Source organism: Phaethon aethereus, assembly GCF_964289735.1.
Source record: "Phaethon aethereus genome assembly, chromosome: 14".
In the NCBI taxonomy this organism is placed as follows: Eukaryota; Metazoa; Chordata; class Aves; order Phaethontiformes; family Phaethontidae; genus Phaethon; species Phaethon aethereus.
In genome coordinates, this window is record NC_138590.1 from 20,254,761 (window position 1) to 20,278,358 (window position 23,598).

Sequence of the window (23,598 nt, forward strand, 5' to 3'; positions counted from 1 at the left end):
AGCCGGGGCCGGTGGCAGGGGCCGGGGCTGTGCTGCGAGGCGGGTGTCGGTGATCTGCAACGAGAGCGTGGCCGGCTGTGACCCCCCTCGCACCTGGCTGTGCCGGCGGTTTCTGCCTTCTGCGTGGCGGAGAAGAAGCATGGAAGCATGCTTTAGCTGATGGGTGGTTCTGCTCTTGTAGCTGTAAGCCCCAAATTAAATCTCACAGTGAAGAATCCTTCACATAAGCTTTTAAAAACATGAAGCAAAATACAGTGTCAGCCTTTTAAAAAGGAGGAAATAAAATAAAGCAAGAATTTCAGATTCTGCCATTCATCTCCCTTCCTCTTTAGATGAAACACTTCCAGTTTCTTGGCTGATACAGACTTTAATTCAATATTGGCTGGTAGCTGGCTCTGAGATTACACAGACAATTGACACTGATTTGTTAGGCTTACGGAGCTTATTTTCGTCCTTCAGCCTTGGGCAGAAAATGTTTGGGAATAATAAGTCATAGTGTTAGACCACACTTCAGCGGCTCAGGTCCGCGCTCCTCACAGCCTCCGGTACGGCCCTTCAGTCTGGTGGGGCTCCGTGTGGGCTTGGACATCTTTGTACGCTACGGAGATCACAGAATCATCAAGGTTGGAAAAGACCTTTAAGATCATCAAGTCCAACCATCAACCCAACACCACCGTGCCCACTAAACCATGTCCCCAGGTGCCACGTCTACACGTTTTTTGAACACTTCCAGTGATGATGACCCCACCACCTCCCTGGGCAGCCTGTGCTAATGCCTGACAACTCTTTCAGTAAATAAATTTTTCCTAATATCTAATCTAAACCTCCCCTGGCACAACTTGAGGCCATTTCCTCTTGTTCTGTCACTAGTTACTTGGAAGAAGAGACCAACACCCACCTCACCACAGCCTCTTTTCAGGTAGTTGTAGAAAGTACTGTGTTAAAACCTGTTCTGGCAGATACAAAATTAGGGGAGTGATTTGTATTGGCCTTTGGGGGTTTTTAGGTCTGTTGGCGACTTAATTTCTCTCTTATTTCATCTGCTGGCTCCCGCATCTGCTGGCTCCCGCATCTGCCTGTCAATATTTGTGGAGTTCAGAGTTTTGCTTTTCTTCACTTTTGCCTCCTCTTCTGCATGGATAATCTTTTTCATCAGGAAGTGCTTATGCCTTCTGAGTCCCAGGTGGGCTTTTGTGAGCTTGTAGCTTCTTATCAGAGGACCTGCCTGTCTCCAGCTGGACTTGGTGTGCTCACTTCCATCAGCCTGTCCCACCGTGCGACACCCGCAGCCTCAGGCTGAGTTGCGGCTCCAGCCCCAAACTCATCACCTGCTGCTGGGGCTGGGCGTAAAGCCTAGTCCAGTAAAGGTCTGTGAATTGGGCGCTCTGGGGAAATCACTCTTGTTTATGAGCTTTTCTGACCTGGTTTAGGGAAAGCATGGCTTGTCGTTTGAGCCACCGTATGGCTCAAAGCTGACAAGATCGCTTGTATTTTCCTTTTAGCATGTCATATGGTGGCGAGCTGGAAACCACGGCTGGGCAAAAAATCCAACTAGGCACACTGGAGGAACAAAGGTGGGGACAAAGAGGTGTCTGCGCTGCTTGTTTCCTTGGTGGCTCACTGGGGATCAAGATTAATGAAATGCAATTTCAGGAACATGTTGACATGTATCAACATAATTAACACATCCTTGGCTTTGGCTGATCTCTGGAAGATAAGCTCAAGATGAGCTAAACCAAGTTTTAGCCCTGTCTTGCTGCCACGTAGGCGCTGATTTTGTCTGGGTACCAGGAAAATGCAGAAACTCCAGCGAAGGAGCGTGACAAGGAGCGTTAGACTCTGCCCTTCCTCCTGGCATCCACAAACCTTTTGCTAACATAGGCTCTTCTCTCCGAAGCGCTGGCAAAGAGTTGCCGCGATGCCATGCTCCTCTGCGCCTGAGACAGCTCTACTGCCGAGCTGTTTCGCAGAAACATAGGCGGTTTCTTTCTGCTGTACGCTCAGGATTAACTTTTCGTATATCCCAGGAATTCCTCTTGCACTTTTTTATCCTTCTTTAAATGTGCACCGGATACGGATGAGTATTACATGTTCTCCTTCTAACACAAGCTGAGGTGTACAATTTAAAGGGATTGAGAATAAGGGATTCCCTATTACTATGTGTTTTTTGGTAGTGATTTGATCATATTAATGTGCACTGGAAACATAATTTTTGAAAGATTTGTCATAGAAGTAGGACTCATGTTTTCCTGCAGGTGCCGACCTTTCAGGAAAACATCATCACAGAAGTAGCAGTCCCCTGCAATAGGGCTGCTTTCCATGCCATCAGTGACGATAATTGCTTCTCACAATTACAATTACTGCTTATACAGAGAAGGCATCTTATGAAAATGAATTAATGGGATTTTAGGTAATTCAGCGTAGAGCTGAGGAGGGAGCCCACGCTGCGGGTGTCTGTTTGGGGTGCATAATATTTTCACTCCTCACTGCTGAAGTTACATAAATAAGGGGAAGATCTCTTAACAGAATATGATCAAGGGAAACAAGAAGCTCTAGGAAACCTGCAGGTTGTGAGCAGAGCAGTGCCAGGGTTCCCCAAGGCAGTACCGCTGGCGCTACAGCGGGGTGGGCACGAGGCACTGGTTCGGGTCAGATAGAAGGCCAAGTTTCTGACCCACAGCTGCTCTGTATTTCAGAAGAGCTGAGCTGAAATGGAGTGGAGACCCCGTCCCCTTTCCCGTATAGACCTGGCCAGGAAAGATCGATAGTAGTTGACATCAAGTCCTAGGCTGAAGCATTTTTTGCTGAGATAAACTTTAACCGGGTGATCTGTCCTTTTTTTGTTCTAAAATGTTATCCTGCTCTGTCACACAAATACTCAGTGCCTTGGTAGCTGACAGCAGTCACAGAGAAATCCATTCCTGTATGTAGTTTGCATTTTAATTTTTTTCAGGTTGTGTGGTACTTTGGACATCTTTGGGAATACAAAGTATTAAAGCCTTGATAAAAATTAATGTTTTCTTACTAAAAATGGAATTAATTTAAAATGTAGCGGCATCTCAAAAAAAGAAAAGAGTGCTCGATATTTCTTATAGTTTAATGTATAATATCTCTATAAACTAACTGCCTGTCTTCTGAGATCTGGTAAGATGCTGCCCTGTTTGCATTAGGGCAGGGATTATTACTAGGAACGCTCGATGCCTTTGCAGCAGTGTGCTCTTTACTTTTGTATTCAATGGCAGCTGTGTGTGATGGCTGATGATTCTGGGTTTTGATGTTTTTTTAGAGGAGAACAGGAACAGCATCATCAACTCCAGCCTGGAATCCGTCATCTCTTCAAACGTCAACAGCTTCCTCAACTCCAACAGCGCTCCCCAGCCCAGCCTGAACTCAAGTGATCTTGAACTAGAAGTAATTAAACCCAACAGGCCAAATTCACTGTAAGTATAGTGGTAATTAGTGTTTTATAGGCTCTTTGTCGTTAATCTTTAATCAGGGCTGTTTCTTACTCTGAATCCCAGCATTTTGTTGAAGAATACAATTTAACATTTTAATTTTTAATGGGTGCCTAGCATGTGCCCTGCATTTTTAACTCGGTCTAGGCAGTGGAATTAGTTACCGTGGGTGAGTTTCAGCTCTGATTATTTTGCACTTGGGGAATATTTTTCGAGCAGAACTCCACATTGCTGCTTGAACTGCTCGACCTATCTGGTGATAACTCCAGCAAACACAAAGGACTTTTCTTCTGAGTTAAATTCTATGACTGTTGTCAGTACAGTTGATCTCTGGCCAAATCTGTGCCATTGCTTCTGCTATTGCTTCCTTCATCTGGAAAGTTCAAGGGAAAAAATAGCGACCTTAGCAATGACTCCCTGGGGACGGCCGAGTTATTTATGAAGTCCCCTGAACTTGACACAGCTGAGCCCTCGCGCCGATGGCCATCTCTGCTGGGGGAATTTCCTTCCTGCCGCGGCTCTGCCGGGCCCGATAGCATTTTCCCACAGAACCTCCCCTCCTCGTACATGTCAAGATCTGCTCAGATCTTCAAGAGCCATTGCAGTCCTTGCAAGCTGAAGCCAATTGTCCCCCCAGCACTCCCCGGCACGCCCCTGCCCGTCCCCGCAGATCAGCCGGGAGGAATGCTGCTCCCGCCGCGGCAGCTTATGGCCTTGCTGTAAGTGGTGACCTTCTCAATTAAGGGAGACCTGCCTTCCCACCCCTCCGGTCCTCCCACAGGCTCCGAACGCTTCCAGTTCCCACTCAACCGTAGAAGCCCCCAGGCCCTTGAGAGTAGACGGTGACATTTTTGCTTTAGCTGCTTTCTTCTGGTTATCAGCAACAGCATTGCTAACGACTCGAAATGGATAAGTGCCGGGGCGGGTCCTGGTAGAGGTGGTGAAGCTTGTTGCTGTTGGCTTGGCTGACAGCAGCGTTGGGGTCTGGGGGGTCTGGGGTGCAGCCCTTGCTGCCAGCACGTGGGCATGGCTCAGGCCCCTGCCTGCAGCGGTTTGCACGGGCAGAACGGTAAGTACACTGCAGGCAGCCGGCACTACTGCCTGCCTGAGCGTGTGTGTGAACGGAGGACAGGCTCTGGCTTTCATCCACCCGCTCTGCCTCTCTCGCCATTACTGCCACTAAAACCGTGAGCTGCATGAGTACCAAACCGGCCCGGCCCCTGCCTGGCGTTGGCTCCGGGAGCGGCGTTTGTAAGGCTCAGCTCCGTGCCTTGCCTGCTGTCTGTGGATTTACCTCCTGCGAGAAGGCTGCCCGCAAGGAGTGTTGTGGTGGCAGAGTAGAGTGCCCAAAAGGTAGGATGCCTCTAAATTAAGGTTGCATGTTACGTACGTTACGTACTGAGTAAAGATGCGTCGATATCTCATGCCCACACTCTTGGTTGAAGCTCTGGAAGTCAGGCGCATACCATTGCCCCAACAGGATGTTTTTAGTTTATTTATCCTTCAAGGGGGGAAAAGAAACGATGTGAGTTATAATACGCAAGGTCTGTGAGCCTGTGTCATGCTGTGACCTTACAAGAATTGTTTGCCAAATTCTCATTTTTTTCAGAGTCCAAAAGTTGCCTCTTCCTAATAATTTCTTTTTTAAAGGAAATCATAAAGAAGGTCAGCAGAATAAATCAATTAAAGCTCTGTGGGGCTTTGGGGAATGGAGGCATCTTGCTGTTACCAAGGAATTAAGTGAGCAGACCGGCAGTGAAACCATTTGCTTTCCACCAGTTAAGGGGCCTTCACGGTTCTGCAAGGTGAAATAGTGATTATCAGGGTAGCACTGGCAGCTCTTATGACCCCGACAGTGTTTGTGGCATTTGGTGCTTTTCCGCAAATCCAGCGATTACGTAACAATTTTTACACACACGCAGGAATACACAAGTTCTTGGTCAAAGTTGAGCTAAAGGTTGAAAAGCGAGTCTTAGGGTGAGTAATACCACAAGGCAAATATTTTCCTCTCTAGAACCCCAAATATTTAAATCAAATATCCAGTCTTTCAATGAGAAGTGAAGCATCTGACTTCATTTTACTCTTTTGAAGCAGTATGTGTAGATGTCACTTCAGCCCCTCTGTGCCCGCTTACCCATGAGCACAGCTCTGCGCCCATGGTTTTGGCAGGTCTGCAGCGTTTGCCCTCAGTGATCAGCGCCCTGCAGGGGTGTTGGTTTGAAGTGGCGAGGATGAGGAGGGTGAGGAGGGCTGCCCGCAGCAGGTCTGTCCCCCAGCCCTGCCCGGTGGCTGTTTACAGGCTGCACTCTGGGTCAGGGCGGGGTGTCTGGACGGTGCCAGTGTCCCGGGGGCTTTGTTGTTGCTGCTCTGCAGGGCTACACAAATAATATCTGTATAAAGCCGCCTGTGTTGTTTTTAAGCAGCTGAGTAATTCGGGCTTTGCAGGAAGCCTTGGGCAGCTACGCGCACTGTAGCCAGTCTGTAGTATCTGTTACTGCCGCGCGAGGGTTCTGGTGCTCCCCTGTAGTTACCGGACCCCCAATTAGGGTATACGGCAGCAGGGAAGGTCTCAAGGTGCCTTGCCCGTTGTGCTCCTCCAAAACCCTGCCAAATTCTCTGCCGGTCCTGTGAGACACATCTTTGAGCTCTGCTTCAGAAGTTTGGGTTTTTTCTTGCGTTCTTCACCATTTTCTGTAATTTTTCGGCCGTGGACCACGGCCATCCTGTTTGAGGACCCGCTCAGGAGGGGTTGGCTTTCCCGGCAGCCTGCCCACGTGTTGATCAGCTGGCGCTCGCCAAACTTCAAACCCTGCAGCTGAGAGCTGTAAAATTCCAGGTGTGCGGAGGCCAGGAAGTCCCGCTTTCCTCCTAGAAAGAAAAAGGGATTTCTTTCTGAACAAGAAACTCTTTAAGAGAACGAATACAAAAGCATCGTGGATTCGGTGTTCCCTTCGAGAAAGGGACCTCTACTTCCCTAACAGGACAACAGCAGAGGTTAGTAAATTAAAAACTACTCCAGACCAGAATTTGACCTGCTTCTTATTTTCTGCTAAATGCATCGCTGAAAAAAAGGAGCTGCTGGACGTTTCTGTGCAGGGAAGGTGCCTCGTTAATGAGGGCCTTTTTCTGCTTTATTCTGGGGTTTGGTGCCTTTAGGTGTCGATGCGTCTCTCGCCCTTCGCCCGCGTGGGCAGGGTGGGCACGGTGACCCCCAGCGTCCCGTCCAGCCTCACTGTCCCACCAGGCCCCGGTCTCAGCTGAAGCTGTCCAGAGATGGGTGCCCACCTGCGGAGGGCGACGGGCAGAGCGGGCACACGATGAGCCTTTCGGCCTTAATGTCTCTTGCAAATCTTTGCTTTTGTTGTCTCGTGGCACGGGTGGGTTGCCCATCGGTGGCTCTGTGTCGCCTTCTCACCCGGGGTATGAAGTGGGCAGAGCGTAACAGCTGTGAAGGGGAAAACACATTTTTTATGCTGGTTACAAGGTACCAAGCTCTGGTCTGTGCTTGGGAAAAGCTGCGACGTTGTGTTGCCCCAAAGCGGTGTCCACCTTGGAGCTGCTCTCCAGCCCAGCCAGCAACAGGGACCGTGGTGTGCCCAGGACCATCAGACCTTTCCATCGTCACTTGCCTCCTCCCCACAGGCTGCCGCAGGATTCAGTGCTTCCACCTTCGCCCTTGGGCCTTGCTAGGGCCCGAGTGGGGTGTCCCCACACGTGACGTTTCACGTTGGGCACGGGGGCTGCTGACTGCATGGGAGCTCTGGCACAGCTACTCGCCCTCTGCAAAAGCACTTTGGGAAGCGGTAGGGAAAGGAGTTGGGTCATTTTGATGTTCTTGCTTCTTATTAAGCTGAAAGCTGACGTTCTCGTGGAAATAACTCCGGTTGATCTCAGTGGGAGACTTGCTGGAGTCCAAACATTAAAGACTGCAAGTCTGGGGGATTTCTTGTGTTCCTTTTGCTGCAATGAGGTTGAGCACTAGTGAGCACCATTCAAAGGTTGCCTTTAAATGTGCAATGCTAAAAATTGTGAACACTCTCTGTGAAATTAGAGATGTTTGGTTGAACTTTTTTTTACAAAAGCTTCTCGGCTCCCTCCTGAATGCTCCTGTATCCCACAGGTCTGCTCCACGGGGAGCTGAGCTGGTTCCTAAATCCCCCTTGGGGGTGCGTGCCACTTCCCCAGCCTCGGGGCGCGATGAGCATTACAGCGGCGACCACGCTGGGGCCGAGGTCTCCCCTCCTCGGTGCCATTACCCGTGTCCTCCTCCCGAGGGGAACGTGGTCCTTCTCAGACTTGCCTGCCCTCGAGCGTGGTCCTCCTTCACCAACCCAGAGGGAAATTGTTTTGCTGCACGGCGAAAGCTCTTCCTTCCCAGCCACCAGTCGGGGTTGTACTATGGGAATGCATTTATTTATTAGGGATGGTTTTATTTTTATGGAAAAACTGCTCTGGGCGGGAGTTGTACTCGGTGAGTCAGCAGGACTGCTGTCCCATGCCAGGAGCTGTCACTGCGGCGGCGGGCGCGGAGGGACTGAGGCTGGCTGCCCGGGGCCACCGAAGCCCCAGAGAGGGGCATTTGTTTTTAAATAAGCATCGGGTTCCTTCAGCGTGCCCTTGCAGAAAACATCGGGTTCCTTCAGCCTGCCCTTGCAGAAAACATTTTCCTTAGAAAACGTGGCAAAACAAGAACCAGAAAGTACTCTGTCTTGAGCGTAGATGCGTACTTCAGCTGAAGTGGGGGAAGTTTTCAAACTAGATTGTGTGATTGAGAAAAACAAAAGATTTCAGATTGCTGTTCTTAAAATCCTTTAAAAAAAGCACTCTGCTATGGTGGCTCTGCAGTGTGTACCCGTGAAGCCTCTGATGTGGGGTGTATCGCTGCAGATAACTGACACCTGGTTGGTGTTTGCTTTGCATTTTTGGTTCTCTGTTTTATTTATTTATTAGTCTCATCTGTGTCCCCTGTATTATTCAAAGACCTGTGCTGGGTGCAGGGCCCTGCCGTGCTGGGTGCACGGTGGCCGCTCCAGGGGCTTAAATCTGGCTGAGGCCAAATCAGAGGTGGGTGCTGCAAACACAGGCAGAAGTCCTGTTACACAGCCTCATTAGAACCACCTTTTAGTGCTTAACATAACTGTAACTGCTATTACACGGGGTACTTCTGGCTGGCTTCCTACCTGCGACTGGCTGCAGGCCTTTACAGTTGTTTGCAAAGCTGAACAACTAATGTGTTCGGAAAATAAAGAGTGGCCAAAAACTTACTGGAGGAGGTAGATGAAGTCCCGAGGGTTTTAGTTTCTCCTCTCACAGTAATTGCTGTTGTCCTGGACTGTTTTGAAGGTGGGGTGGGGCCCAGGTAACTCGATGGGCTGCATTTTTGCGTTGCAACTCCACGGAATTGCCAGCCTGCGGACATGCAAACGATACCCAGGGGAGCTTCTGCCCTTTCTCCTTGAAGGGGAGGTGAGCATCAGAAGCGTGCAGGAAGGGGTGGGGTGGGTAGCAGAGCACCCAGAATTCGCAGCTAGCCCGAGGGATGCTTGCCTGGGTCCCACAGGAGCCCCATTTCAGTGGTAGCCGTGCACGCCTCCGTCGACTGTGCTGGGGTGAGCGCCGGGGCGACCTGCTCTGCCCGCACCGTCCTGCTGCTGCGCCGAGAGCGGCGGCGAACGGTTGTTGGGGAGGCAGGCTGGCTGCTACGTCATGCCCGGCTAATGGGACTAGAATACAAAAACTGGACGCTTTTTTTTTGTTGAAGTCCTTGGCCATGGCTTTGCGGTAGTGTTTCCCAGCGGTCGCTCTGAGCACTTAGCTTATCCCCTCCCGCCCTTCTCGACTCTTCGCTGCCAGCGGCGGACTGCTCCGCTCCCCCCGCGGCAGTGGGGCGCAGCCGGGCGGGACTTGCAGGGTGTTTTTTCTAACGCTCCCTTAGAGGCTTGCTGATTTCTGGAGTTATGAGACTCTCTGTCTCTCTTGGAAGATGATTTAGCGGTGTTCTCAGCCATTCTGGACTGCCTTTGTGGCAGGCTGCCTCAGGAGGACCTGGCCATTTCTGCTGGCCTGACCTTTCCTTCCCCAGCTGTGGGCAGGGGCTCGTGCAAACCTGCCTGCTTGCCTTCAGCGCCGGGTACGCGGCGTGTCACCGTCTGCTGCTCAGCTGTGCGTCAGGATGAACAGGCAGCACTCTGCCGGTAGCTCAGCCTGCCTCCGTGACGGCCGCACCCGAGATGCCGCACGCCTGGCCCCACGCGGCGCTGGGTAGAGCTGAGAGAGAGGAGACCTTCCCGCAAGTCGCCCCAGGAACAGAGATGGCTCCCCGCGGCGCGTTTGCGTCATTAGTGCCCCGAGGAAGCACTGTGGGCACGAGGCGTGCGTGGGCTTGGGTGTCGAGCATGTGGCCGGGAGCTGGGGAGGCAGCGCCTGGGTCTGGGGTCCGCAGGGCTGGGGTGAGCCCAGGACCGGCGGATGGGAGCGGGGTGAGTTGCGGGAGGAGGCACAGAAATACGCCTTTTTCTGTGGGGTGGGACTCGAGTGTCAGCTGGGTGAGCGGGTGCCTCTGAAAACAGCAGGGACGGAGCTTTTAAATAGCCCGGAGCTCGGGTGCCGGCAGGCACAGCCCTGCTTGGGGCTGACCCGGCACGACCCTGCCGGGTCTGCCTTGCTTCTCCAATGCCCCGAGAAGCCCCCCAACTTTGGAGGGGATCCCCGGGGTTGAGAGTCAGCCTCACGCACGAGGAAATGCCAGAACTAAAGCTGCCTTATGGCCCCTAGGGCCTTAATTTCCCTGCCCTCGTGCAGATGTGGTATGTCCTTTAATACTTCTTGCTTTCCCTCGGGGCGGCGGTGGGGCCCGGTGCGTGCCCCGCCGCCGGGCAGCTAACGGGCGAAGCTTCGCCAGGGCTCTGGTGCTGACGAGTTTCAGCATTTCCCAGCTTTGGAGCACACGGCTCGGCAAGCTTGACGTCCTCTAAACGTGGGACGAGTTCACGTGCCGGTCGGTTTTGCGCCGGTGTGATGATTACAGAGCAGCTCACTTCACAAAATCAATGCCTTTACCGGCTGCCCTGACAACTAGCTTTGTAGGTGCAAACCAAGTCAAAAATAATGAACGCAGGAAAAAATAATCACTTGGTGAAGGAAAGATCATCTGTTGCTCCCTCAAAATGAGATATTATCGGGCATTTTTTCTCAAGGAGACACAGCCAGCCTCACGACACTGCCCGTGTTCGATGGTGTCTCCCCGTCTCCACACCTCGCCGGGCCCGTCGGCCATCCCGGTGGAGTGGCGGAGACCTTCGAAGTCGGGGCTTTTCCCAGGCGACAGGGAAGCAGGGCCTGGCGGGGGGAGGCTGCACCCGGAGCTGAGGCCCACGGCAGGGACCGATGGCGGCTCAGGGTGCCCGAGGCATCGGGGCCGGTCCCCCCGCTCTGCCACCCGCCCCTGACATGCTGTTTGCCGCACCTCCTTCACCCCGGAGACTCTGCCTTTAGGGAAATACAAGCTTTGGGAAACTTGGATTTAGTCATCACGTATCTATTTGCATTTTACTTTATTTTCTTATTGACCAAGTATGGCTATTTCTTGCCCTCCCCGGGTATGGAAAGAAATGAGGAGCGGATCTAAGGTCTAGCGGTCATGAAAAAAATAACCCAGTTAATCTAAGGAAGAGAGGTTATTCCCATGTGCTTTTGATTTACAGGACCAGAATAAATCTTCATTAGGCATCGCAGTTAAAACTTGAACAACGTTTCTCCTTCCCTGCCCAAAAATGAGAGAAATGTCAAGTATTAATGTATTTGTAAAACAGCCTCCATCCCTGATTTCTTACCGGGGCTGGGTTGGGCGGGGAGCGGGAGCTGCTGGAGGAGCGGGGCGACGGCACGCTGAAGCCGTGGTGTGGTGGCCGCCATGCGCCATTCGAAGGACCGCACCTTCTCCCCATTGCCCCGTCCCTGCGCTCTGCTCTGAAGTCCCTCGCCATCCCAAATCCATGTCTAGCAGCAGACGAACCAGCGTGGCGTCATCAACGTATCAAACAGGAGAGGATAGTATTTTTGGGAACAAATCAGCTCTTAAAAATGCAAACATCTTCGGCAATTGTCAGCCGTGACACACGTAAGCAAAAGCACGGGAGGAGAAATAAATAGACCTTTAAATGCCGCTGGTTCCTCACGGAATGTAAGGCACTTTTTCCACTCTGAAAAATAAGTACGTAACCATGACATAGCCTTATTCAGCAACTCTGCTCCCTGTACCCGCGCGGAATACAGATCTCTGCAGCAAAAAGAAATTGTTTAGTTTTGCTTTTCTTTTTTTTTTTAACTTTTGTGGAGTTGTCAGGAGTGGTGTGAATTTGACTGTACCCTGCTTCACTTGTCAAATTACTGTAAGAATAAATCTTTGTTATTTCAGGGGCCGTGTCCCTACTCTGTCAGCAGGAGGATTAGCCAGGTGTGAAGTGCAGCAGAAGCTGGTGTTGGTTAGGAATTCCGGGGGGAGTTTCTTCGTTTCTGGATGCCATGTGAAGTTGGCAGCTAGAATAAACTTCTTTATTTATTGAAAGACCCCCCTGAAGGCACACAGAAAGCATGTCTGGGGAGTTACTTGCAGGCTGTGAAAGCCCAAGAACTCTTTACAGCCGTATTCGGCATTTCTTTTATTGGGCACAGAGAAGCTGTGAGACAGTGCCGTTTTATTCTCCGAGCAGAGCTCGATGGAAGCACAGCAAAGAGGTTGTGTGTGCAAGTGCTCTAAGGAGCGCTGCTCCCAGTGGGTGATACGGCGGCCGCCCTGGCACCCCGTCTCCAGGCCAGTTTAATTCATACTGTAGAAGAAACCTGTCCTCAAGAGGGGACCTGTTTTCCTACAAAATAGAGTGCCTTAAAATGTCAGTAAACCTGTGCAGTCCTGGCAAAGCTGAGCTTTCTCATGGCTGCAGAGTTAACCCGTGGTTACCATCAGTGGTGATCTCTATGTCTGTCAGCCGCTGTCACAAAATACTGTCAATTCTGCCTTTTAGCAGAAGTTCTAGAAATGCTTAGCCACTTTTAATTTCATTTGGGTTTTTTTTACAGATATTTGTGATATATTATATTGAATGTTGGGTAAGTAGAGCCGGAGAGGCCAAGGCGGTTTGTCCTAGGGGCAGCAGTCTTGACTCTGCCCTCTGTCCTGCGCCGGATTTGCATCTAAAAGTAAATCCCGTCTTTATCACACCGGATTCGGCAGTAAGAGCCGGGACGGCAGCTGCTCAGAAGTGTTCCATTTCAAGCTAGGAAGATGTCCGGTTGCAGCTGAAGTTACTAATTCTGACGGCGGTGTTAGATGAGCCATGGGGTGAAGTGGAACCAGCCGGTCTTGCAAGGGAGATGCTCGTTAGTCACTGCTGCGTTTTTCACACCTTTAAAATGCAAATGAAGACGGTTAATAACAAACTGTTGCACTCACCAGATAACATCTTGCTGACTTGGCAAAAAGATTTGCCATCCTTGTCAGCTGAATGCTTCTGCTGGGTGTCAGAAGGAGCAAAACGAGGTCATCCCCTGCGATGGATAAGGGGACATGGTGCCAGCAGGCCGCTGAGGCTCCGCTCCGCACCGCGGGGCATGGCCCCCGCGGCAGCGCAGGAGGCTCTTAGGGGTGTCTGTGCGGTCCAGCCGAGCCAGCTGCCACTCCCATCGCAGGGGGCCACGGCGCCAGCGCTGCGGCGCTGGGGGCACGTGTGCCAGCACCGAGCAGGATCAGCCCCCGTCTGCGCTCGGGACGGAGCTGTGTGCCTGAGCCACGTCCCACTCTGGCAGTTGCTGCCCTGTTTGGCCTGGCCCGGTCCTTGTGAGGGCTCTGGGAGCTGGCAGGTTATGTATACATCCTCGGTAACATCCATGTCAAATGCCTCTTCCCGCTTTTTCTCCCTCTTTCACTGCCCATTCCTGCCTTCTGCTGGGATTGTACAAATAATTCTGGCATCAGTCTTGGGGTTGGAGCTTTGGACCGATCCAGAACCGCCACTCTGCAAACAGCAACATAGGATTTCATATTGCCATTTCTGATGCACAGGTCAAATATGCACAGTTTAAAGTTCAGCTGGCTTTTCTTGCTGGTACTGTCATGTGCCAAAGGTGGGATCCCCCATCGGAGTCGAGCTGTGTCCTCTCCAGCTTCCGCATCCCCGGAGGCGACGCAGGCGGAGCGCAGGCAGCCTGCGTGGGCCGGGGACGCGGCTCCCGCAGCTCCGTCTCGCACGTCCCGCGCGGAGCCGCGGAGCCCAGGCGCGCAGCGTGCCGGAGGAGCGGATCACCTCGCGCCGTCTTGGCAGCGGTTGTGCACTCGAAGCCGCGCTCGCCCCTGCTTGCTGATGCATGCGGGTAGGAATGAAGGTGCACGTGCAGCCGAGCCCATTTGAGTTGTTTATTCCTCCTTGGCTTGTTAAAGCCCTCCCTGCTGTTACTGGCCACAGGTAACCAGAGAGCAGCTCTGGTCTCAGGCAGCTGCTGGTTCCCCTCAGCAGGGTGCAGTGAGCGCAGTGGTTCCAGGGTGTGGAAAAGCCTCCGCGTGTGGACCTGCCGGGGGATTTTTGAGCTTCTGTTTACCTCTGTGCGCCAGCATTTTTTGGAGGTCAGGCTTACAGGTCAGAGTATTTCTGAAATAATCCCTTCCCTGTTATCAAATGATGTGAGGTGCAGAAGCAATGCGCTTCATGGTTTCCAGCTGTATTTTCCATGTATATTACCTGTTTCAGAAGGTTGAATGAGGTTCAGGAGATAGGAACCCGGCAATGCTTTTGAAAGGAAAAAAAATTATCTATAGATCAACGTAAAACCACATAGAGACCATCAGCCCCAGGATCTGCCCTGCACATCGCCAGGGGAGCTGGTGAACCCTCGATGGAGCGCTGATGAGAGCCTGGGGCTCGGGGAGGGCTGGCGGAGGGTCCGGCTGCCCATCCCGGGGCGAGCTGGACAGAGCAGGCAGTGTCGGTTGCACTGTGTCTGCCCGTCCGTCCTCCATCCGGAGGGGTTGTGGTGTGTGAGAAATGAGCCCTTAACCTGCATGACCTCTTCAGTTCCTCTCCCTTTTGCTCACTTGCCCTTGTTTTGCAGAGGCGTTCATGGCTCTCCTTTCTATTGCTCGTGGTGTTTATATTCCTGAAGAAAAACGGCAATTAGAGGTGCAGAAGGCGCAGGAGCGGGTCCCACCCTCATCCTGCCTTCCCGTCAGCCACTTTGGGAACGTCTCTCTGAAACGGCATCTCTGGGACTTCTGTTTAAGATATTTTCTCATAAATCAAGTACTCCTGTCCCTGAGAAACCTGGATTCTTACCGGCTCTCACCCCACCCCAGTATTCAGCCACACTTTTAATCTGGAAAAAGACTGGGAAGAGGTACTGGGTTTTTGTATTGACGTGTGTTGATATAAAAAAGGGGTAATTTGTGCTCAGAAGGGTCCTCTTCCTCCTGAGTGGGAGGGTGTCCCCGGGGACGGCAGCCGGCAGTGATGGGGCTGCCAGCCTGCTCGGGAGGTTCCCACATTGCATCGAACTCTTAATGCCATCCTAGCAGTGCTTGCCATAGTAAAAACATTTCTTTTTACTTTAGCTTCATTTTCTAGTTCTCTCTGTTCATATGAAATGGCAAAGAAAACCTTGCAGTAGGCGCAGGGCTCGTACATGGCGATAGAATCTGCCTGGTGCATTTGGGGTAGGTAAAGTGGGGCCGCGAGGAAATGAACTTGATTAATTGCAAGGCTTTGGGCAAAACAAAGCTGTTTCTTCTTCCTTCCACCGCATTGTGGCCGGCTGGCCAGGAGCCACTGCAGCTCCGGTGCAAGCCAAGAACCGGGAGAGGTGTTGTCGGGGCCAGGGGCTCAGGGCCGGGACCCCCCGGACCCTCCTCCCCCACCGCGGGTCCTCTGCTGCCCTTTGTGGGGGGAATTAAAGCCCTGAGCACCCGGTGCATGCCTGGCACCATTAGGTGCCTGGCACCGTTAGATGACGTACAGAGAACCACAGCTGGGAACTGCTTCCAGCCCGAAGTGTCTCCCACCGGCCCTGCTCTGTGCAGCCACACAAAGCTCGGCCCAGACCCCGAAACGCTGGGCTTTTGCCTAATCTGGGTTTTAATCACGAACGTCAGCCTCGAGGGGCGGATCTTCTGACTGCTAAACTAAAAATGGCATTTTTTAGGGATTAGGTAAAATCTTGTAATCGTAGCTCCTCCGGAAAAGCCTTGTCTAAATTTCTTTTTAAGACGAGCAGACCTGTTCCTGACCACGGTCGTGTGCTGGGACTGGGGGTTTTACACTTGGCCTTTGTGGTCCCAGCGGGGTGGGATGTCCTGGGTGGGATGGCCCAGAGCCGGCACAAGAGGTGCTCCGGGCAGTCCCCAACTCTGGGCGGTTCCCAACCCGGGGTCCCCAACCTGGGGTCCCCAACCCCAGGTCCCCAGGGAGATCGCTGCTCAAAGCGTTGCCTTCCAAGCAGCGTCATGATACACAATGATTTCGACTTTCCTTCCCTCGATACCTCCTCGTGCGGCTGGTCGGGGTTTGCATGTTTTCTGTCTCTTAACAGAGTTGTGAGGTGCTGCTGCGGTGGAAGTGGGGAAGAGCCCTGGGACACCTCTGATAACAGATCTGGAGGGGCAGGGGGTTCTCGGCCGTGAAACTGCCCTCAGCCCAGAAAGTCAGTCTGTGGCATTTCACGCAGGTTGGGGTGAAGTTACCCCAAATGTAATTGTTTCCTCTCCTGTTTGGAGCCACAGGAAATATTCAAAGGTTACAAGAGCGAGACTGGGGACGCCACAGCAAAAATGAGGTGTCGGGTTCTGTGCCGGGAAGGAAAATGAGTTTGTTGCAGGGGCTCACCATGCGCGTTCGAAGGGCCCTTGGCGGCTCTGCAGGGCGGGCTGGGACCTGGGGAGAGGGGAAGATGCCTGGTTTCTGTGACCAAGAGGCAGACACTGCAGCCGGCAAAGCGAGCGTCCTGCTCCCGTCACCTGCCGGAGGACCTGCGGCGTTTCTCTGTGCTGGGCCGGGCAGGGGGTTTAGGCAGACGTCTCCAGGGGTGCATTGCATTTTGTGTTTTAGACGTGGGGTTGGCTTCGTGCTCAAGTGGTTTAGAGATTATTTCCAGTTTAAAACAGAAACCGCCTACCTCCTAGTTTTCTGACTTGAGAAAAGATCCTAAAATTCACAGTCTGTTGCTTGGCTTATTCCAGATGACATAATATTCAAAGTATCTTATGACTGACTTTTTTTTTTTGGTGTAGTCTGTTACAAGGGTGTCTCTATGTTTGTTTTTTTTAAAGCGGTTTTAACTTGGGAGTCCCAGATTGTGCCTGCAGTTAGAAAGCTCCATAAACTTCAGTGATTCAAGGGTCTGGCAAACATCTTTAAACCCGTTTCATGACGAACACAAGCAGCGTACTCAGTAGACTCTGCAGATAAATATACTTGAGGTTCAGTTGCTGATGGTAATATGTTTTAAAGCTTGCATATATATAAATGTATACGTATATATTTCATAATTCTTTCCCGTGTTGTGTTTAAATAGCCCGAGATTTATTTTCTGAGCATCTGTAGGCTCCCATGAAGTATTTTAAGATACATGAAAAAGAACGATGCTTGTAGGCCACAAGAGCAGTGATCCTGTTTTGGGAGGGCAGAGGGAAATTATAAACTTCCATTTGAGGCGAGATATTTAAGGCTGTTTGGCCAAGTCCAGCGCTGAAGGGACGCCAGCCTGCCCCGGCCCCTCTGCTTGGCGGGCTCGTTGCTTTGGGCTTGCAGAAGGAAGAGGGCAAAGACGGATGGTGTATCTGTTTTTCTGCTGTGTGGGCTTTTCATATCCCCCAAGTTTGGCATAACAACTTCTCAAAGCTTTAGCTCTTTCACTTTTAGTTGGCTCTTGGTCTAGAAACTTTCCACAAATTGAGCTTGAAAATTAAGCCAAATATTCTCATAAAATAAGTCTCCAGTTCTGTGGCTAACCCCATGTGAACTAGTAGTCATACGTCAAAATATTTTCTACAGGCTCATCCGTTAAAACAAAGGTAATCTGTCAGGCGAAGAGCCCTGTTCCTGGCGGGATCAGGCGCCTATCTTCCCTTCCTCAGCAGGAACAAGTTACGTGCTTGCTTTGAATCTGCTGCTTCGGAGGTACCGTGGGTGTGCTCCTGTGGGCACCACCGCCCGCGTGGGCTGCGTGGGCGCTGGTGGACAGACAGACGGACTGACAGCCCTTTCAGAGGCTCGAGTTCCAGGCCATCCTGCAGCTCCTCCAGCTGACTCCCGCTGTCCGCAGCTCTTCTCTGTGCTGCCTCTCAGGAGACTTTTCAGAAGTTTCTGCCTTTGAACAGCACCGCTCTGTTTGTGTGATTTGCTCTGGGAACATCTAAGGGTGCTTCTCGCAAACTGAATTAAATTAGATCTCCCTCCAAGAGATCTAAAAAAGCGCCTTAAACTTCAATGGCACATACGCTTAAAAGACAGCTTTCTTGAAAGGCCAGGAAAGAAAATACAGACGTTGCACTTTCATTGCTTTCTTAATTCATGTAATTAGTGTGGAGATAGCTGCATAGCAGTATTTTCTTCAAAGAAACTGCCTGAGACAAATATTGGCTAATGGAAATTTTACTTTCAAATAAAGCAGCATTTGAAAATACATTAAGGCCATTGTGGGGAAATGGATGCAGGAATCAAAAGATGCTACAACAAAGCCTTCCCTGGGGCAGCTAGCAGAACACTCTATATTTTGTTGTGAGCTGATGTGCAGATCTCAGACTCATCTTCTTGCTGGCCAGTCCTTTCTTTTTCATATTTCTCTGTCCTGCTGTCCGTCCGCCTTCTCCCCTTTGATTTTGGCCGAGCTGCGGGGCCCGGGGTGTGTGTTGCTCCCCGGCTGCCGTGCCGCGCTCGCCTCAGCCCCCGCATCCCGGCTCCACTTCGAGCGCCCCTGCTCAGTCTGCATCTGAGTGTTGCTTTTGGGCAGAAGCTGTCAGGCGTGAGCCTAGCCAAAATTTTTATTGAGACTGCTGAAAGCAAAATGATAGTAAATTAGGTCTTTCTGCCATCTATAAATGTCACCACAGTCAAAATATTTTAAAGAAAGGCCGAACGCATTCTTTGGTTCCTCTTTCTGCAGGCAGATTTAATTCAAAATCAAGGATGTAGCCTAGACTCTCCCTTGTAAAAGTCTTTTGACGAATGTGGGAGTGTTTTCTGAAGGCAGTGCTGGTTTCCAGCTGTACCACACAGGCACTGAAAATGCTGAAAACGTACCAAACCTCCTCAGTCGCCGGGGCTGTGAATGACTGGGGCGGGCGGAGGAGCGGCGCGTGAGCGGGGTTCAGATGGGGACCACCTCTGCGGGGCGGCTGTCCCGGGGCCGGCCACCCCCTCCTCCTGCGCCATCAGCAAAAAGCTGATGATTTCCCCCAAAGGGGCAGGGGGAAAACAGGGCCGCTCGCTCACAAAGACATCCTGTCTCCCTCTGAAAGAAGATCCTTGTGCCTAATTAGCTTCATAAATTAGCTGGAGCTGTAACGCCACCACTTTAACCTAAAATGGAGGTAACCCAATCTCCCTGGTCCTTTCTGCCCGCCGATTAATTTGCCCTTGTCCACTTTCCGTCCAGCTGCATGTTGGCTGTGCGCAAGGCGCTGTGCAGACACCGTTGACAGGGCTGTGCTAAGCTGGGAAATTATCAGTAGCATAAGAACCGCTGCCAATTATTCGCCTGCCCCCGCACGCTGGCACCGCGCTCCCTGCGCCCGGCTCGGCCCCGCGGCTGCCGGCACCTGGCCGCGGCGGCAGCGGCACGGCGAGGCTTCCCGCAGCGAAGGCGTCCCACGGGGTTTACCGGACAGTGGGAAAGGAAATCGCGGGAGGAAGGAGCAGCGTTTCGTCTTTTGTTGTTGTCTGCGCCGGCGCTTGGAAAAACACGAACGCAAGCGGCCGCGTCCCCTGCGGAGGAGAGGAAAATCCCCTCCGGCGCTGGCCGCACCGGGCTGAAGGGGTGGGAGAGGGGGGAGAGGGGAGGGAGCCGCAGGCGTGGAAACAGAGCTGCCTGCTTTAAACGAACGCCCAAAGCTCGCTCCTGGAGACCCTGCCAGGGAAAAGGCATCCCCCCTTTACACACATCTGGGATGGCCGGCCACCGGCGGGCGGCCGTGTGGCGCGGCGGCGGGTGCAGGAGGCCTTCAGCGGCTGCCCGCCTTCCGCCTGCCCCTCAGCAGCGCCCTCGGGCCTGCAGGCAGCAGCGTGGAGCTTCGCCCTGCCGCGCCGGTCGCTCGGCCGTGATTTGGAGGAGCAGTGCCTTGGGAAGGGTCTCTGCAGGCACCTTCCCGTGGGCTCGAAGGCAAAGAGGTCTCTACGTGGCGAGGCCTGGGCTGAGCCCGAGCTGTTCGTTGAGGACCACGGGGGAGGTGGGGCTCGTCCAGCCCCGGCCGGTTTGCCCCCGGCGCTGCTTCCTCACGTAACGGCACCGACGAATCGTCTCTGTCCAATATATCATCTCTGTCCGGTGTATCTGTAGCTTTTAAGTGAGGCAGCCCGAGATGGGACTTAAAATGGTGTGTCTTGCTGTGGCTTTAGTTACGTTTGACACAGTAAAAAGTGTCTTTTAGGTCTCTTACAAGAGCCAGGCTCTTCCACGTGTAGTGGTGCAGTGTTAACGTGGCACGCGTGCCCGCCGCCTCCTCCTCGGGGCTTTTCAAGCCCTGCTGGATTGACCTGCTCGGGTCTCGCAGCCAGCCCTGCTGGAGCCGGAGGTTGGGTCAGAGACCTCCCAGGCCCTTCCCCAACGCCTCGGGGACCCTGGGCACGGCGGTGGGTGCAGCCCGCAGGGAGGCTTGGGAGAGCGTATGAAAAGTTGCAAATAGAAGTGAAAAAATAACCACAAAGCAAAAGCGAATGGGTGTATGAATCTTCACGGTATTTGATTAATGGGAAGGGAGAAAAGGCTGCATTTTCAGCTTGATTGCAGGCAGAGGAATTGAGCTTGGGCCAGTAAACTGGGAGGGTTGTGGTGCTCACACCTCCCAGCTGGGCTGCACTGGGAAGGGGCGTGCAACTGGAGGAGGAGGATTTTGCTGATGAGAACTGATGAAACAAAAGTGTTATTACAAAGTTTGGGTTTCTCAAGTGGAAAAAAAGAAAGAACAGAACAAAAACGGAACTTCTTTTGATAAATATGGTCAAGTTGGATCATTTCAGTATTGTAGTCCTTGGGTTTCGGAGTGAAATGTTTGCTCATCTGTCGATAACTGATGTTTGCAGAATACTTGCAAAACAAAGCAGCACATGAACAAATATACAAAAGGAAATCAGGCAAATCAAGTAAATGCAGAAAATTATTGTGCAGTGACTTTACTCACCCATTCTTCTCAAGTCACTTTTACAGGCCGAAATAATCCTCATTGTTTTTCCCAATGTGTATGACTTATGTGGGCAGGTGTTAGTTCTTTACGCTGTGTGAAGAATATTTGCACAATACAAAAATAAGAGTCTTAGCTTGTGGTGCTGATGAAGGCTTAAATAAACGCTCTTTGTTTTTTGTTAGGATTTGAGCCTGGAAATGGCCTTCTATCAAATTATGTGAGGAAGATTACTTAGCCAGGAATGAATTTTTTACGGTGTAGAGTAGCTTTTCTGACCATTTCTAGAAATTACTTAAGAAGTAGAAGAAACTTTTTTTCCTTCAGAGAGCTGACAGTAACAGCTTGTGGGGTGGGTTGCTGCCGCTCGTCCCGCAATGCCTGACCTCCTTGGCTGTTTGCAGAATATTGCTTTTTCTTTGGGGCTCACGTTAGAGTCTGAGAGTGTGTGGGGCAAAGCAGGCAGCTCCCTCCCTAGCTGCCTTTGCGGCACCGCGGGCAGTCTGGTCGTCCCTTTGTTGGCTCCCTGCAGCAGAGTGTCTCTGCCACCAAAGGGAAGTTTTGTTTTTGGGAAACACAGACCGATTCCCCCTCGCCCTGAGCCCAAAGCTGGGCTGCTGCAGGCTCTCGGCGATGGGGCGACGTGGGGCTGGTGCTGCGGTGCAGGTCCTCCAGGAGCCTGGGCAGAGGGTCGGGGGAGTCCTCCCCCGGGGTCGGGGTGACGGCGGCTGGCAGCAAGGACAGCCCCGTTACGTGTCGATGAGCTTTCCTGCAGCTCCGGCTTCCCGTCTCGAGGCCACGCTCAACTGCGTACGGCAGGTTTGAGCTGCTTCTGGCTGGCAAACCGTGCGAAGCAGCGAAGCAGGGCCACCCTGTGCACAGGATGTGTTTACCTCAAATATTTGATCCTACCAAACACCCCCCAGCTGATCTGGGGGCTGTGATCCCATAGGGACTCTAATTGCCTTCATTTTCCAAGAATCCCATACGGTTGCTGGGGTGGCAGATGGGAGAGTTTTCTTTTCTGGGGGACGTAAGATGGCAGCGGATTGAATGCCAGAGAAAAATGAGAGGTTTCTGGAGCACTGTTGAGCTCTCCTTAATTGTGAATACAATTTGTTGGTGACTAATGCATCCAGACACGCTGAATTACCTCATGTATTAGAAGCGGTGGCACAATGGAAAAGATGTGACTAAGATGCTGGCTCCTGATTTACCAACATTTGCCTCCTAAACTGCCGTTCGGCTTCCTACTGGCACATTATAACTTTTCTATTAATAATTAAGAGCTTTAATACAGTTTGGTTCAACATAAAATCTGCCAGCTTGATTTTTAGTCTGCTAAGAGTCTTTTGAGCAGAGGAAACGGGGGGGGGGGGGGTATTAATGGAGCAGAAAATACAGCTGCTGCGCAAATGGTGGAGTGAGGCAGAGCATGTCGTGTCCAGGCTAGGTGCCGTGAAGGACCCAGAGACACGTCAGCGTGGACCCGTGGTTGCCCCTGCTCCACTGCCCTGCCCTGTCTCTTCCTGCCTGTCCCACTGCTGGTGCTGGTACGATGTTTCTGTAAGAGCGGTGACCGATGGCTTGGTAACTTGCTAGCGATGCTGCAGATTCGCTGCTCTAAGCGAGTTGTGCAACCGTTAATGAAATGCTCTTCCATATTAAAAAGGCACGATGCTCCCATCGCCTGGATCCCACCCGATGGGGAAGACACATACACGCCAGACCAGTGAGCTTCCTTTCTGCAGTGCCTCCAAGGCTTACTCATGCTGAAAATACACCCATTTCTGATTCTTTGCTTACTCACTCGGCCTTTCTCCAGCACTAACATCAGTCTCTAAGCTTCATGCCAGACGGCTATACCATACCAGCAATGTCATTGCATCCCTTTGAAACATCAAGCATCATCTGTCTGTATTTGGAAGTGGAAATGTCTATCGAGTGGGACAACAAAAACTCCAGCTCTCCTTCCCAAAGTCAGAACTCTTCCCATTCTCTCTTTTACTCAAGTGGAAAAGCTCTTAGATGGTTTATGAAATTACTAAAGCAGGGAAGTATTTCTACGTATGGGAGATAAGCCAAGCAGCAAAGTGACAGGACACACCAGTGTGGTGGGTATCATCAAAATTACAAAGAAGGACACGTCCATACTATCCAAAAGAAGATTCTGTAATCAGTGCTCATGGAGGCAGAGGAACTAGTAAATGGAGATGTGGGGAAAGTCCATGCTGAAGAAGATGAACTTTTTTGGACCTGTTTGGTCAAGTGATGTTGACGACAATGTATTTTGGCTGCTTATTTCCCTAAGTGTGTCATTATTTTCCACCTGAATGATTATGCGCCAAGATAACTCCTGAGAGAATAACACTGGAGAGAGTTTTAGCATCATTTTTCTTGTGTTTAAAGTACCAAACAGAGGAATAATCCTGCCAATCTGACGCCCTGTGAGGTAATGGTCGTGCAGAGGGTCGTGTGTGGTGCCATCACTAACCCGCAGTGCAGCCAGAGCCTGGGGAATTGCTTGCTAGAGCCCATCCAGATCTGCGCTCTGAGCTTTGCTAGGATGTGCAGCACTGCATGAACTTCATGAGCTTCTCAACCAAAGGCTGCCTCCCATTTCATTTAGGCAACAGAGCCATGTCCGCTGGTGAGCTGCAATCTTGCCTTGTTTTAGCAGAGTTTAAGTGCCCTGGTATGAAATGATACTGGAATCATTTTTTTTCTGGTTAGCTTTGAGAAGATCCTTATGTCCTGCAGCTTTGT

The 23,598-nt window shown here is 51.7% G+C and overlaps 1 protein-coding gene across 1 annotated transcript in view; it reads left to right on the forward strand.

The window, feature by feature from the left end:
• The window catches only part of ARHGAP26 (Rho GTPase activating protein 26), a 151,024-nt gene that overhangs the window by 112,399 nt on the left and 15,027 nt on the right, over positions 1 to 23,598 (forward strand). Inside the window, exon 20 of the mRNA XM_082006068.1 lies at positions 3,287 to 3,440. Within this exon, the coding sequence (XP_081862194.1) occupies positions 3,287 to 3,440 (154 nt within the window). The remainder of the gene's footprint in view (positions 1 to 3,286; positions 3,441 to 23,598) is intronic.